We start from the raw sequence: 11,583 nt of genomic DNA on the forward strand, positions 1-11,583 counted from the left end.
TTGAGATTCTGACTGAGGAAAAAAAATAAGTGCACATCTCAGATGAGTTTCTGTGACTGAAAAAAATTTTAGAGTCAATTTGAAAGAAAAATACTATTTATTAAGTATTAAGTATTAAGTACTTATGTGGCAGGTACTCTTTTAGATAACTTATATTTTGTGAAATTTTTAAAATATTCATATTTGTTGACATTATCCTGAACACATATGTGATGTTTCTGGACAGGGCATGTAATTATTATTATTATTTTTTTTTTTTGCATTTCATTATTTATTTAGATGTTTAAGCTCTCGCACTAGACTTTTTACAAGCTGGTGAACACTGACAAATTATTTCTCCCACAGAACTATAACCACACATTCCCAGACAGTATAAATATATGGTTGAACTAACATTAATACACATCACCATTTTATCAATTACATAATAAAACAAATTATCAAGTATCCAAATATTAAGTTACACAGCTCAAAAGGCATATAAAATATTAGATGTCTGCTCAACTCATTAGCAGAAACCCTTTTTTTTTTTGCAAGAGAGGGTGGGAAGGAAAAAAAAAGCACTCATCAAACAAAAGTTGGTAAACAGAAGGTATGAAAACAAATATAATTTCAGAATTTTTATGATTAAGAATTGTTTCGGCTACAACAAAGCATCTCTACCTTTACCTTTAAAAAAATATTTACTAAAGAGCATTATTCTACATGTTCCACACAAGACAAAGGCAACATTTTACTAAAAATACTTAATAGCCCCCCTCCCATTCTTTTCTCAGGCCCTCCCTATAAGTTGCACCCCAAGTGCAAACATTAAATTAACTGTAAGGCTTTTGTCTGGAGACATTAAAGACATGTGCTTCTGTACAATGTAGATTTTCAAGGTGGAGGCTTTCCGTAACAGCACAAAATGATATAAAAAGACATTAAATAATCACTAAGACTTGGTATAAAAATCAAGAAGTTGAGCAAACCTGATGTGTACTTGCGTGAATGTGGGAGATGTAAACATAAAGTGAGCAGGCAAATAACCATATAGGCCCTACTTTGTTTGAAATGACCGAGGGGATTAAACACATAAGGTCCAGAGTGTTCATAGTTCCTGGGATTTTAGTTCTGTATGATACTAAAAATATACAAGTACTGTGCTGGACATTTTGGCACCTAATCTTTCTAAATCTCTTATATATTGATACAATTCTGGTATGGGAATAAATTTAAAGATATAACTCAATACTGCATGATTTCAGAAAAAGTCAATTGATACAAATGATAAGCACATTTTAAAGCTGAAGGGTAAGAATCTTTCGTTAAGTGTAACAATAGGCTGATTGAAACCCAAACATAGAGGTGGTAATTCTGTCAAGCTTGTGGCCTGGTAGAGCTGCTTTTCAGTACTCCTATGGAAGCTTCATTAGATTTATTTACCAAGCCAATATATTGGCTAATATGTATGACAAATTAAGTCCTATCTCAAGTTCCACTTCCAAAGCAATGACATCAGGCACCCGTTCTACTGAATGCAACAGTTGTTTCTATGACCATTGGAGTCTTTAAAGCGCAGCCGCATTTTAGGACGATACTTCTCCAAATACAAAAGCTGCTTGCTGTTAAAAGCTCCACGCCGCTTTCTGGAATGAAAAAAAAACAAAAGATGTAAGTAATCGAGGCATAATCCCTCTATAACAACAGTTCACTGTGCTATAGGCAATTATAACCTCTCTAGTGGCAATTTATCTTTTGATTATGACACTGTGTGTCTTAATGCAGAAACATGGACAGACATACATGTAATGTATGGAATTCAAACAAGAGGAAAGTCCCCCCTGCCCATGGTTTTAACATCATCTTAAAAATGAATGGTCAGATTGGTTATTGGGGAAAAAAATTGCTTTCATAGTAATACAATTAAACTCACTGACATTCAATGAAGAAAAAAGTCATTAAATGCTTACTGTCTTATGAATTGTACTGCGTCTTCATATTTCATTCCACCTTCAATTAATGCCAGGGCAACAAGCACCGGAGCTCTGGTAAGAATTTTGATAAAGCATTAAATTAAAAACAAACAAACAAACAAGACCAAACCCTGGAAAACTCAATATTCTAAATATGTATTTAGAATATTCTAAATGATATTCTCAATATGTATTTCTCAATACATACTCTTCACTACACTTCCTATAAGTACTATGTATAGTAAATACTTTCAGGTACTAGTATTTTTGTATCGAACCCAGGTTTTATCTGGAACCAAAAATGAACTATGCCCTTAACTATTGTTAAGTCTACAAGTTAAAATTTGTATTACTGGAAGGGAATTGTGAAAATATCGAGGGGAGATGGTACATTTTGATAATTACAGACAATTTTTCCCCTGAAATTCTAAGCAGTGAAAACTATTTCCCACTTCAAAAAAAATTTGTTTTTAAATGTCATAAACGTATTTCCTAAAGATCTTCTGGAAATTTGCTTTCATTGTCTTATTATCAATAAAACTGACACAATTGCACTACAAATTCCCTGGGGTCATTTTCATTTTACTCTTTACCAGGAGACCAGGACTTTTTGGTGGGCAGTCAAGGGACAGTGTGGTGGTAAGTGATTTACAAACCTGGACATGCATATTTTGGCATTCTGGGTAATGAGGTCCTATTGAATCAGAATCTCCAGGATCACGGACCCTATCAAAAATAGGGTCCATGCAAACTACACCACATGCAAACTACCTTAAAGACAATTCTTTTTCCCCAATAAAGCTTGGACAATGACTCCAGTATCATGAATATAACCTAACACACACAGTAGTACAAATAATTTTGCCCACAGAGCCAAGTGTAAATTCTAACTATAGCATTGTTAGTCCCAGCTATATTGGAAAATACATTATTCTGTTATAATCACCTACTGTTAAATATAGTTAAGTAATATAACAAAGCAAATTGATTCATGAAGCGATATCTTAGTTTTTACTGGAGCAAGTATCAAGTTTTTACTGAAATAAAGACCAGTATCATCAACTGGATTTAAGAAATTCTCTAACTGCCCTGGCCACGTAGCTCAGTTGGTTAGTGTTGACCTAATGCACCAAGGTTGAGGGTTCAATTCCCAAGCAGGGCACATACAAGAATCAACCAATGAATGCGTAAGTGGAACAACAAATTGATGTCTCTCTCCCTCCTTCCCCCATCCTAAAACCAATTAAAAAAAAAATCACTCACCTCCCAAGGCCTGCAACACAATGAACAGCAATACAACAACCAGGTTCTTCACGAAACTTAATTTTTACAAGACCTAACCAGTCATCAACAATCTGGTTGGATGGTGGTGCACCATCATCAAAAGGCCAATCCTAAAAGAATAGTTAAGCATTTTAGATTAATATAAATACACTGATAATTCGAAAATTTCCAACACTCAAATGTTTTCAAATGCATCGATATATTTAAACATGCGTTTTATAATACCCAATTATCAATGAAATGCAAATGCTTAATCTTTATTAAAAATCTTGTTACTTCAAATCCCTGCTTAGCTTTCACTTTTACTTTGAAATCCAGATATTCAAATTTTAACAAAACTTAAAAAATTAACCTTTTAAAAGCCTATGGTTTATGTGAATACTTTTGTAGTATATGCAGTGCAGTATCATAAACACATAGAAATTGTTAAATACTTACAAGAACATGGATGCCTTCTTTCTCCACAAGAGTAGTGTCATAAGTTGCTTCACATACTCTAACTATTGTGGTAACACCATACTTCTTAAGTTCCTGGAAAAACATATATTACAAAATACTCAAAGTCTTCATAACATATCACCATTGTCACCATTTATCATTTTGATCATCTCTCCCACAGGTATTGACAGTTAAAATCATTAACTAACAGGGAAGTGAAATCTTGTTTAAGTGACAATACTAGAATAGCATAAACGGAAAAGGGAGTATTATAAAATCCCCACTGCCGTTCATTTCATAGACCTAAGTTGTTTATAGTCATGGATAGTTGGATAGTTGGGGAAATAACAAAACAGGCTTAGAAGCAACTCAGAGATAAAGGTAATCAGAACCAAAGGAATCACTCATAACTTGACTTGTGTTTAAACTTTGCTCATTTGCAGTACAATGTGTAATTTAGAGCCTTAAAAGTATACTAAAACCCCACATTAAAATTATAGGCTTTAAGATTCATAATGCATTATTACTAAAATCTTAACTCTTCTGCCTTTTAAAAATATATAGATTGTTATCACAAGTATTTCTGTGATCTGGAAGACCTAATTGTTTCTGAGCATCTACACACATATATAAACTTAAGTATATATACATCCAAATAAACTTTTCAGCATTACAGTCCTTCCTTATAGTCAAAACAGGTAGGCAGTGAGACAGTTTTGGCTATCTAGTAACCACCAGGGAGAAGTAGAATTAGTAACTGAAAATTGGATTGTAGGCATCAAATGGGGTCCAAGACATAAACTAACTGTGGCTTATAATATCCAATTTGGTAAGCTGACAGGTGAACATATCAGCCTTAGTCCTATAAATTTCACATAAGCAAGAACCGTACTATTATACTGTCCTCATACAAATTTACTTTTTATCCAAGCACAAATTTAAATTAAGCAAACTTCTGAGACAAAAACAAGATGTTAACGTAAAACCTAAACTAAGTAAGTCGAGTACATGTCCTTGTTGAAATGTGAAAAGTAAATTACCTTTACAACCTAAGGAAGACACTGACATTACATTTTTGGAAATTATAACTAGGCGTGTATCTCATAACTTCCCAAAGTATTTTGTTAGACAAAAAGCCCCACTATTAAACTGCAACCAGTTTAAGCAATTAAAAAGTATCAAACCTTACCTCTATAAATTTGTTTAAGGTCGCATTGGTTGGATTGTGTGTAATAAGAAATCTCATGTTCTTGTATGTGACTTCCACAGGAGCTGGGCGATTCATTCGAGCCATGTTAATTTAGTTAAAAAACACTCAATGCGGTTATGAAAGAATTTAAAAATTGAATACAGAAATGGTGCAAAGAAACAGTCTACTTCAATATACTCCACTTGAAATTCTCAGTGCTTTGAGTATGAAGTTGGAAGTAATGGGAAATGAAATGAACCTCCTAACAAGAAGCAGCAATTCTTCAATCCAGTAATACTGAGGCAATAGAAAGGAAGTGCACTGAGGTTTACCCCATCCACGTCAGAAATCCTGTAAAATGCTCTGCAGATTTCAATTCAACACTCTGTGTCCAGGTTAACCACTCTTATGGGGGCTTCTTGGCGGAGCAGTAATGAATTTTTACAGTTCACTTGTCTGCATAGAGGTCGTGCTGTGCCTGGCAGTAATCTCCACTGCCCTTCAGAAACTCCATAAATGTGTGACCAAGAACACCACAGAACTGCTGTTGAAAAGAAAAAGAGAGAAAAAGTTGTTTTCCAATTCAAAAGGAACAGGTTATGCTATTTAAAGTATTAAGTATACAGCCCTGGTTGGTGTGGCTGAGTGGATTAAAGTATTAAGTATACAACTATCTTTTTTAAATTTGGGTCCAAGCTACCTTTTCCACTTTTATTAGAACTACAAAATACAAGGATAATTACAATTTAATCAGTAGGCATAAATTAAGCATTCACAAATTAATTACTTTAAATGGTAAATTACTGATCTAATACAGAGAACTCTTAAAGAATACTGTTACATTTGATCAATAAATATCCCTTATTTATATACTTCTATTAGCAACTTCTTTTAATGGTTGGTTTAACATTGTTATAAAATATACATACAATTTCCTATATTGATTTTTCAAATAGTAACCCATATTACAAACTTCATGAAAACTTTGAAGCTGTTAGTCTTCCTGTAATTTATTTACTTTTCTCAAGGCTTAACCAGTATTCTACTATTCTTTGAGGAAAAACTGGTTTTCAAAATGATTCCATATATACTACCTCATTTGATTCTTAACGTGGAAGTTAATGAACTTTTAAAGTATTGTATGCTTATAAATTAAAACAAAAAATATTTCCCACTCATAACTACAAATGATATTCATTGTTTCAATAGCATTCCTTATTTTAAAGCCAAAATCTCAACTTATCCAGCCTAGAACCAAATCTAATTCAAAGGGTATAATAAGGAGAAGTGGTGGGTGGTAAAAATTACTTTGCACTTCTTTCATAGGTCTCAAAAGTAGGATAACTACTAAGATCAACGAATTCATTTACATTTTACCCAAGTTTCCCTTAAAAAATCCTGTCAGTTTTATGTCAATATAAAACATTAAATGAATATTCACAGGTTAATTTCACAATTTCTACTCAAAAAGCATAAATGTCAATTTAAGTCTTCTTCCAAGCAGTTCAAAATTCTGTTTACTTAGAAATGAAGAAAGGATTATTAATAATAGGTTAACAAGAGCACCAAGTGCCAATCACTGCCCCAGTTTATATACATTCTTACAGGTAAACTACCAAATAAAATAAAATTTTGCAACATTTTCCCATTAATTTTCTATACTTAAATGCAAGCATTTAGGTCTTAAAATTAAATTCCAAAGGTCTGCTACTATTTTCACTTTACACCTTAAGAGTCCCATGTTATAGTTTCTAGAACTTTCCTAAATTTTGAAGAATAATCCACACGAAAACCTAGCAGATCACAGAAAAATATAGCAAGTCAGACCCAGTTCATTTTTCTGTCAAACAGTAGAACGAAAGGTCCTTCTGAAAGATAAGTTTTATTATTCCAAGTTTGTTCAAACGAGCCCTTGGAGGTTGTTACTTCACCTACTTGCAAGTTGAGTTAAAAAACTAGGGACTAAATTATCATTAAGGATTTTGCTCTTATAGAAAATAGACTGCAGTAACCTGGAAATAATTTCAAGTATAATCTCACCTCAAATCCTAAATATTACTTCGTTTGAATATAAATGTCTTCTTGCACCTTTCTGATGATGACATATCCTAAATTTAAGTATTTGTAAAGGGCAATGACTTTTTGTTAAGTATTAAGACCAACGACTCTTCTTAGTGTTCCGATTTCCAAGTACTATCTTTTTACAACTGTAAGCTAATTTATGAATGAGACTGTATTTCATTCCATTATATCCATAAGTAACAGCTAAAATTTGTTGCAGTTGAGCAACCCCTCGTGTAAGCAGTTTAATCAGAAAGCAGAGAAAGCAATATAAAAATAATCCACTTAGTGAGTTGATTCTTTTTACTGAGTGGAGCCACCCAGCGGATGGGAGGGACTTCCACCTAAGCAGCAGTGACTACTGATACCTATCGCCTCTTTCAGTCTATAAAACAGGCAGTTCGGAAATACCAGGGAATTTCTCCCTCTCATTTATGAGTAGCATATAATCACAAAAACAAATGGCGGAAAAGAACAATTCCTGTCTGTTAGCTTGTCAGGTTGCAAAGAGACAATCTGTATAACCACTTCGTAAATACTTCGTTGCAGACTTTGTCCCACATTTACTTATGTTTTAGGTAATGCATCTAGAAAAAAAGCCAGGTATGAAATAATGCCTGCACTCGAGGATGATCTAGCTTTCTGGTTTTCAGCTTATTGCCATTAAACAAAATTCATATAAAAAGAGTAACAGGAAGCATTGCCTCAGAATCTGGATCCCAAGCAGCTCGACAATTACAGCGCAAATAACAACTTAATACTTTTGGAATGGAAGAGGCTTCCACGGACAGAAAGACAAACCTTAGAATTCCGGCTCTGGTTGGCTACTGTTGCCACAGGAGGCAATAATACATTACACCAAGGAGTTCAGGAACAGTCCCCGATTAAAAGGCGCCATCCAGGGCCATTCCAAGATTGGCAGGGAAAGTGCGTGCTGGTGCCCGGCCGGGGACTCCTTCGCTTCCGTGCAACAGTAGCCCTGGATGTTTCCAAGGCCATTTCTCGACTGACTTGTCCCAAGAAAAGGACAAGACTCAACTTGTTCCCTTTATCCACAGCCCGAAGAGGGGTGTTAAATCTGGAAGAGCTCGAATTACCAGGTGGCGACTGAGAAAGCAGGGCGGGGCAGGGAGTCGGCGTTCTCACCTAACAGTCTTGCTCTAGCCCCCGCCAGGGCTGCAGCTCGTGGACAGCCCCCCGACAGTCTCCGCTCGGCTCACACCGCGCACACGGGGCCCGCCCGTGGCGCCCCCTCTCCACGCCGCAATCACGGGTTCGCACCGCGCCTTCAGTCAGGCGCGGACGCCGAGGCCATTTTGTTTGAGGCGCGGGTCCCAACCGTGGAGCACAAAGGTGGCTTCACACGGCTCCTGTACCGCGCTAGCCCCCCAAGAGCTCCCGGCTGAGACTGTTAGCAGCCCCGCCTACCCCACGCCGGCCGGCTCTGGTGGCGACCACGCCGCCGCCGCGCCCAGCCAGTATCCGACTCCGCAGTGACACGCGCAGCCCTCGCCCCACCCCGGGCCACGTCTCCAGCTCCCCGGGCGGGCCGCTCTCTTTCGGCCAAACAAAGGGGGCCTCGGGATGCCGTGGAGCTCGTCCGGCTCAGACCAGACGCGCCAAGGGTGGGGGCGGCAGTCACAAAGCGGCTTTTGTGCCGCCCCGCCCGGCCCTCTGCGGCGGCATTTACCGCCCCCGCCCGCCCGCCCGCCGCGCTGGCTTGGCGCTACCAACCCCACCGCCCCGGGCTCCACAGGGGCGAGGTCGCCGGTGCCTCCGAGGCCAACTGCCAGCCGGTTGTTAGGTTCCCCAGCGTCCGCTTCCCCGCAGTTAGCCGCCGCCGGCCGGCTACAGGACAGCAACGTGGCCCCCTCCCGCCAGAGACCCACCGAAACTGCGGGCCGGGGCGCCGTGGAGCGGACGCCAGGCACTGAACAAAGGCGACGGCGGAGATGGGAGGGGGGCGGTCATGGAGTCCCGGCCCGCGAGGCGGCGGTACGACGGATACTCACAGGAATATGTTTACTCATTGAAGATTGTGGCCTAATCATACAGCCGGTCCCGAGGCGGCGGCGGCAGCGACACAGATGGCAGAGGTGGCGGCGGCTGCAGGGCAGGGGGCAGCGGTGGTCGTGGCGGCGCGGCGAGGTCTTTGCAGACAGCGACGGCGGTACCAGACTTTACCATGCAGTGAACGGCTCCGAGAAGAGAGCGTAGCCGAGCCGGCCCGCAGTCGACGGAGCCAATACGCACGCCGGGGCGCTTTTGCGTCACACACACTCCTTTTTATAGCCGGCGCAACGAGCGAAGCCCCGGCCACCAATCACGGCCGGGGGCCCCCGCCAAGCTCTTAAGAGCGGGGGCGGAAGTCCGCCTCCGGCAGACGTCACTGCGCGGCGGCTGCCGCCGGTGTGAACCGGTTGATGAATGGCGGGGCGCTCCTGTGCGGGGGAGGGGGAGAAAGGACCTAGGAGGCGTGGGTGGACTCAGTCTGGGGTGGGAAAGGGATAGCGCTTCGAGTCGTACTTTTTATTAGAACTATTGAGGAGTGCACACGTCACATGGGAGGCTGGAAGTTTGCCTCAAACTTAAAATACAATTCTTTTAGGACAAACCTGCTTGCTTCTACCCTAAGTCATAACCACGGTCGTCTTTTCCAGCAGTTTACCTTGGCACTTGGGCTCCCTGTGATCTCCGTCATCAAATAATCTTTATGTCGCATGATCATTGTACCCGATGACTCAACACCTTTAATGACCCGGCCGGAGGCTCAGACAAGGTGAATACTTGTCGCCGGGGGCACTGTCAAGCAGGAACTTAACAAAGTTATCCTGTATTTGACAGGGAGAGTATTTTGTGATGCAGCTAAAACCTTCCGTACGCTATAGTCTTTTTTGGTCACGTCTCCAATACCACGGATGCTGGCAACTGCAGTTGGTCAACTCTGGCATTTCAAAAACGCATGCATCCATTTTACTGCTGTTCACTTAATGTGTTGTCACAGATAATGAACGCCTGATAAAAGGAAGGTTTTATAAAGAATCTTACGTTTTGTCAAGGCCTGATGTAATTCTCTTGCGTCAAAGCTAAAGCTTTTCTTTTTGTTCATTTTCATTTTGTTGTCTCACTGTCCTCATAATTTAGGCCCTTAAGAAGCAGAGCCTTATCAAAATTGCCCTGTGCCACACAAGGGCAACTCTGTCATTTACAATCTGAAAACCCTTTCTCCTCTGCTTTGTGGAAGGAGTAAACAGGACTTTTACCTGCTTTGAAGAGCTCGGTTTTCTACTGAACACTGAGGCTTTTTGTTTGCTGTTTTCACTGAGCAGATTACAGAGGGCCTTAGAAAATTCTGTTCCTCAGTGTACTGCAGTGTGTTAGGATTTATTAGAACTTCTATTTAGAGAATGTGGTTGCATAGTTATTCAACTTATAAACATATACTCTGTAAACAAAGTAAGTGCTTTCAAAAAGAGTTGGCTCCGGTTTTTACAGGAACAAAAGTCTAGTCATTTTAAAGAAATTGTGCCGAGGAAACTTTTGAACCTATCTAAATCAAGAAAAACTAAAGAGCTTCTTGAGAAAAATATATGTTGCTTCACAATGAAACTATAAAAAGAGTAAGGATTTTAAAATCTTAAGTCCTAAGAAGTATAGGCGGATTAAAAAGAAATCTTCGGGTAGGAGGGGCCTTCCTAAATAGGTCAGGGAACTCAAGTCAAAAAAAAGGACAGATGTCATTATATAAAATTTGAAAGGTCTACACAGCAAAGAACTCTTGACAAAGTTAAAAATGGAGAGCCATCAATATTTTACATGGGGAGAAAATGTTGGTGCTGTATCATGAATAGAATTAACGTATAATGAAAAAGCTTGACCAACACTTATGTCAGTGCAGTCAGAAAACACATTCAGTCAGCCACTCACTACAAAGGTTCAGCACCGTGGGGCTAATTGGAATATAAAAACTTTCATATAATAACTTTTCAGAAAATGAATTTGGTGGCACAAGATATAAATTCAGCGAATGGTAAGCAGAGCAAAAATCAGTACTAGGCAGTTTCCTTGTAGAACTTGTGATACAAGTTGCCAGCCTTGTGACCCACAGATCCTATAATTACCGTGAGCAGCGCTGACATGAAGTGTCCAGCCAGTTATGCTCCTCAAGCTCTAAAAGCTGCGCTCAAACTCACAAGTGGACTAGTCGGCCTCTAGGGGTCTTAACCTCTCAGATGAGGTACCACCTTGTTTTACTTTAAAAGGGACATAGTTCAAAGATGAAAAACTAGAGAACAATTTTGCTATTGAAAGAAAGGATACACTTTAAACAAGGATTAAGTGTGGTCTTTCCGACCGGCTCACTAAATTCTGTAAGTGGCCATGGGCCTGCCAGTATGGCAGCTGCCATGTTTATGCGTCCTGTGCCATTATGATTCACTGTTGTGCTGAGGGTGTCGCTCTACACATCCCAGTAAGTTTTAAGCTGCTGGTACTTAAAAACAGTAGTGCATTCCAACATGAGTCAGGAGACTCTTGTAGTCTGAGGACTTAAAGCTCTATAGATATGCACTTGGAGCATCAGCACCCATATTGATTCACAGAGGTTCTCCAGACTTAGCCAGCAGACTTGCAAATAGTGGTTCAGACATCCAAGAG

At 39.6% G+C, this 11,583-nt stretch overlaps 1 protein-coding gene across 2 annotated transcripts; it reads right to left on the minus strand.

Annotated features, from left to right (window-relative positions):
* Window positions 1-247: 247 nt before the first annotated feature.
* PTP4A1 (protein tyrosine phosphatase 4A1) lies at window positions 248-9,207 on the minus strand. 2 transcript variants are annotated; one of them, XM_037056319.1, is made up of 6 exons: window positions 8,940-9,207; window positions 4,867-5,410; window positions 3,678-3,770; window positions 3,219-3,349; window positions 1,953-2,027; window positions 248-1,628 (listed from the first exon to the last, which is right to left on the minus strand). In XM_037056319.1, exons 2-6 carry the CDS (start codon window positions 4,969-4,971, stop codon window positions 1,511-1,513), a joined length of 522 nt encoding a protein of 173 aa, XP_036912214.1. In that variant the 5' UTR covers window positions 4,972-5,410; window positions 8,940-9,207; the 3' UTR covers window positions 248-1,510. The 2 variants fall into 2 exon arrangements, with proteins under 2 accessions (XP_036912214.1, XP_036912215.1); XM_037056320.1 differs by having other exon boundaries at window positions 4,867-5,407; window positions 8,940-9,200.
* Between the last annotated feature and the right edge of the window lie 2,376 nt (window positions 9,208-11,583).

The sequence above is a fragment of the Sturnira hondurensis genome, unplaced genomic scaffold, assembly GCF_014824575.4.
Source record: "Sturnira hondurensis isolate 20B ecotype Veracruz unplaced genomic scaffold, ASM1482457v3 Scaffold0008908, whole genome shotgun sequence".
NCBI classification, from domain to species: Eukaryota; Metazoa; Chordata; class Mammalia; order Chiroptera; family Phyllostomidae; genus Sturnira; species Sturnira hondurensis.

Excerpts from the sequence above, each read along its gene's own strand:
- PTP4A1 (XM_037056319.1), bottom strand. The coding sequence starts at position 4,971 with ATGGCTCGAATGAATCGCCCAGCTCCTGTGGAAGTCACATACAAGAAC. Across the intron at positions 3,350-3,677 it reads AAGAAGGCATCCATGTTCTT|GATTGGCCTTTTGATGATGG; the intron begins GTAAGTATTTAA and ends CTATTCTTTTAG. Across the intron at positions 2,028-3,218 it reads TGTGTTGCAGGCCTTGGGAG|AGCTCCGGTGCTTGTTGCCC; the intron begins GTGAGTGATTTT and ends AATTCTTACCAG.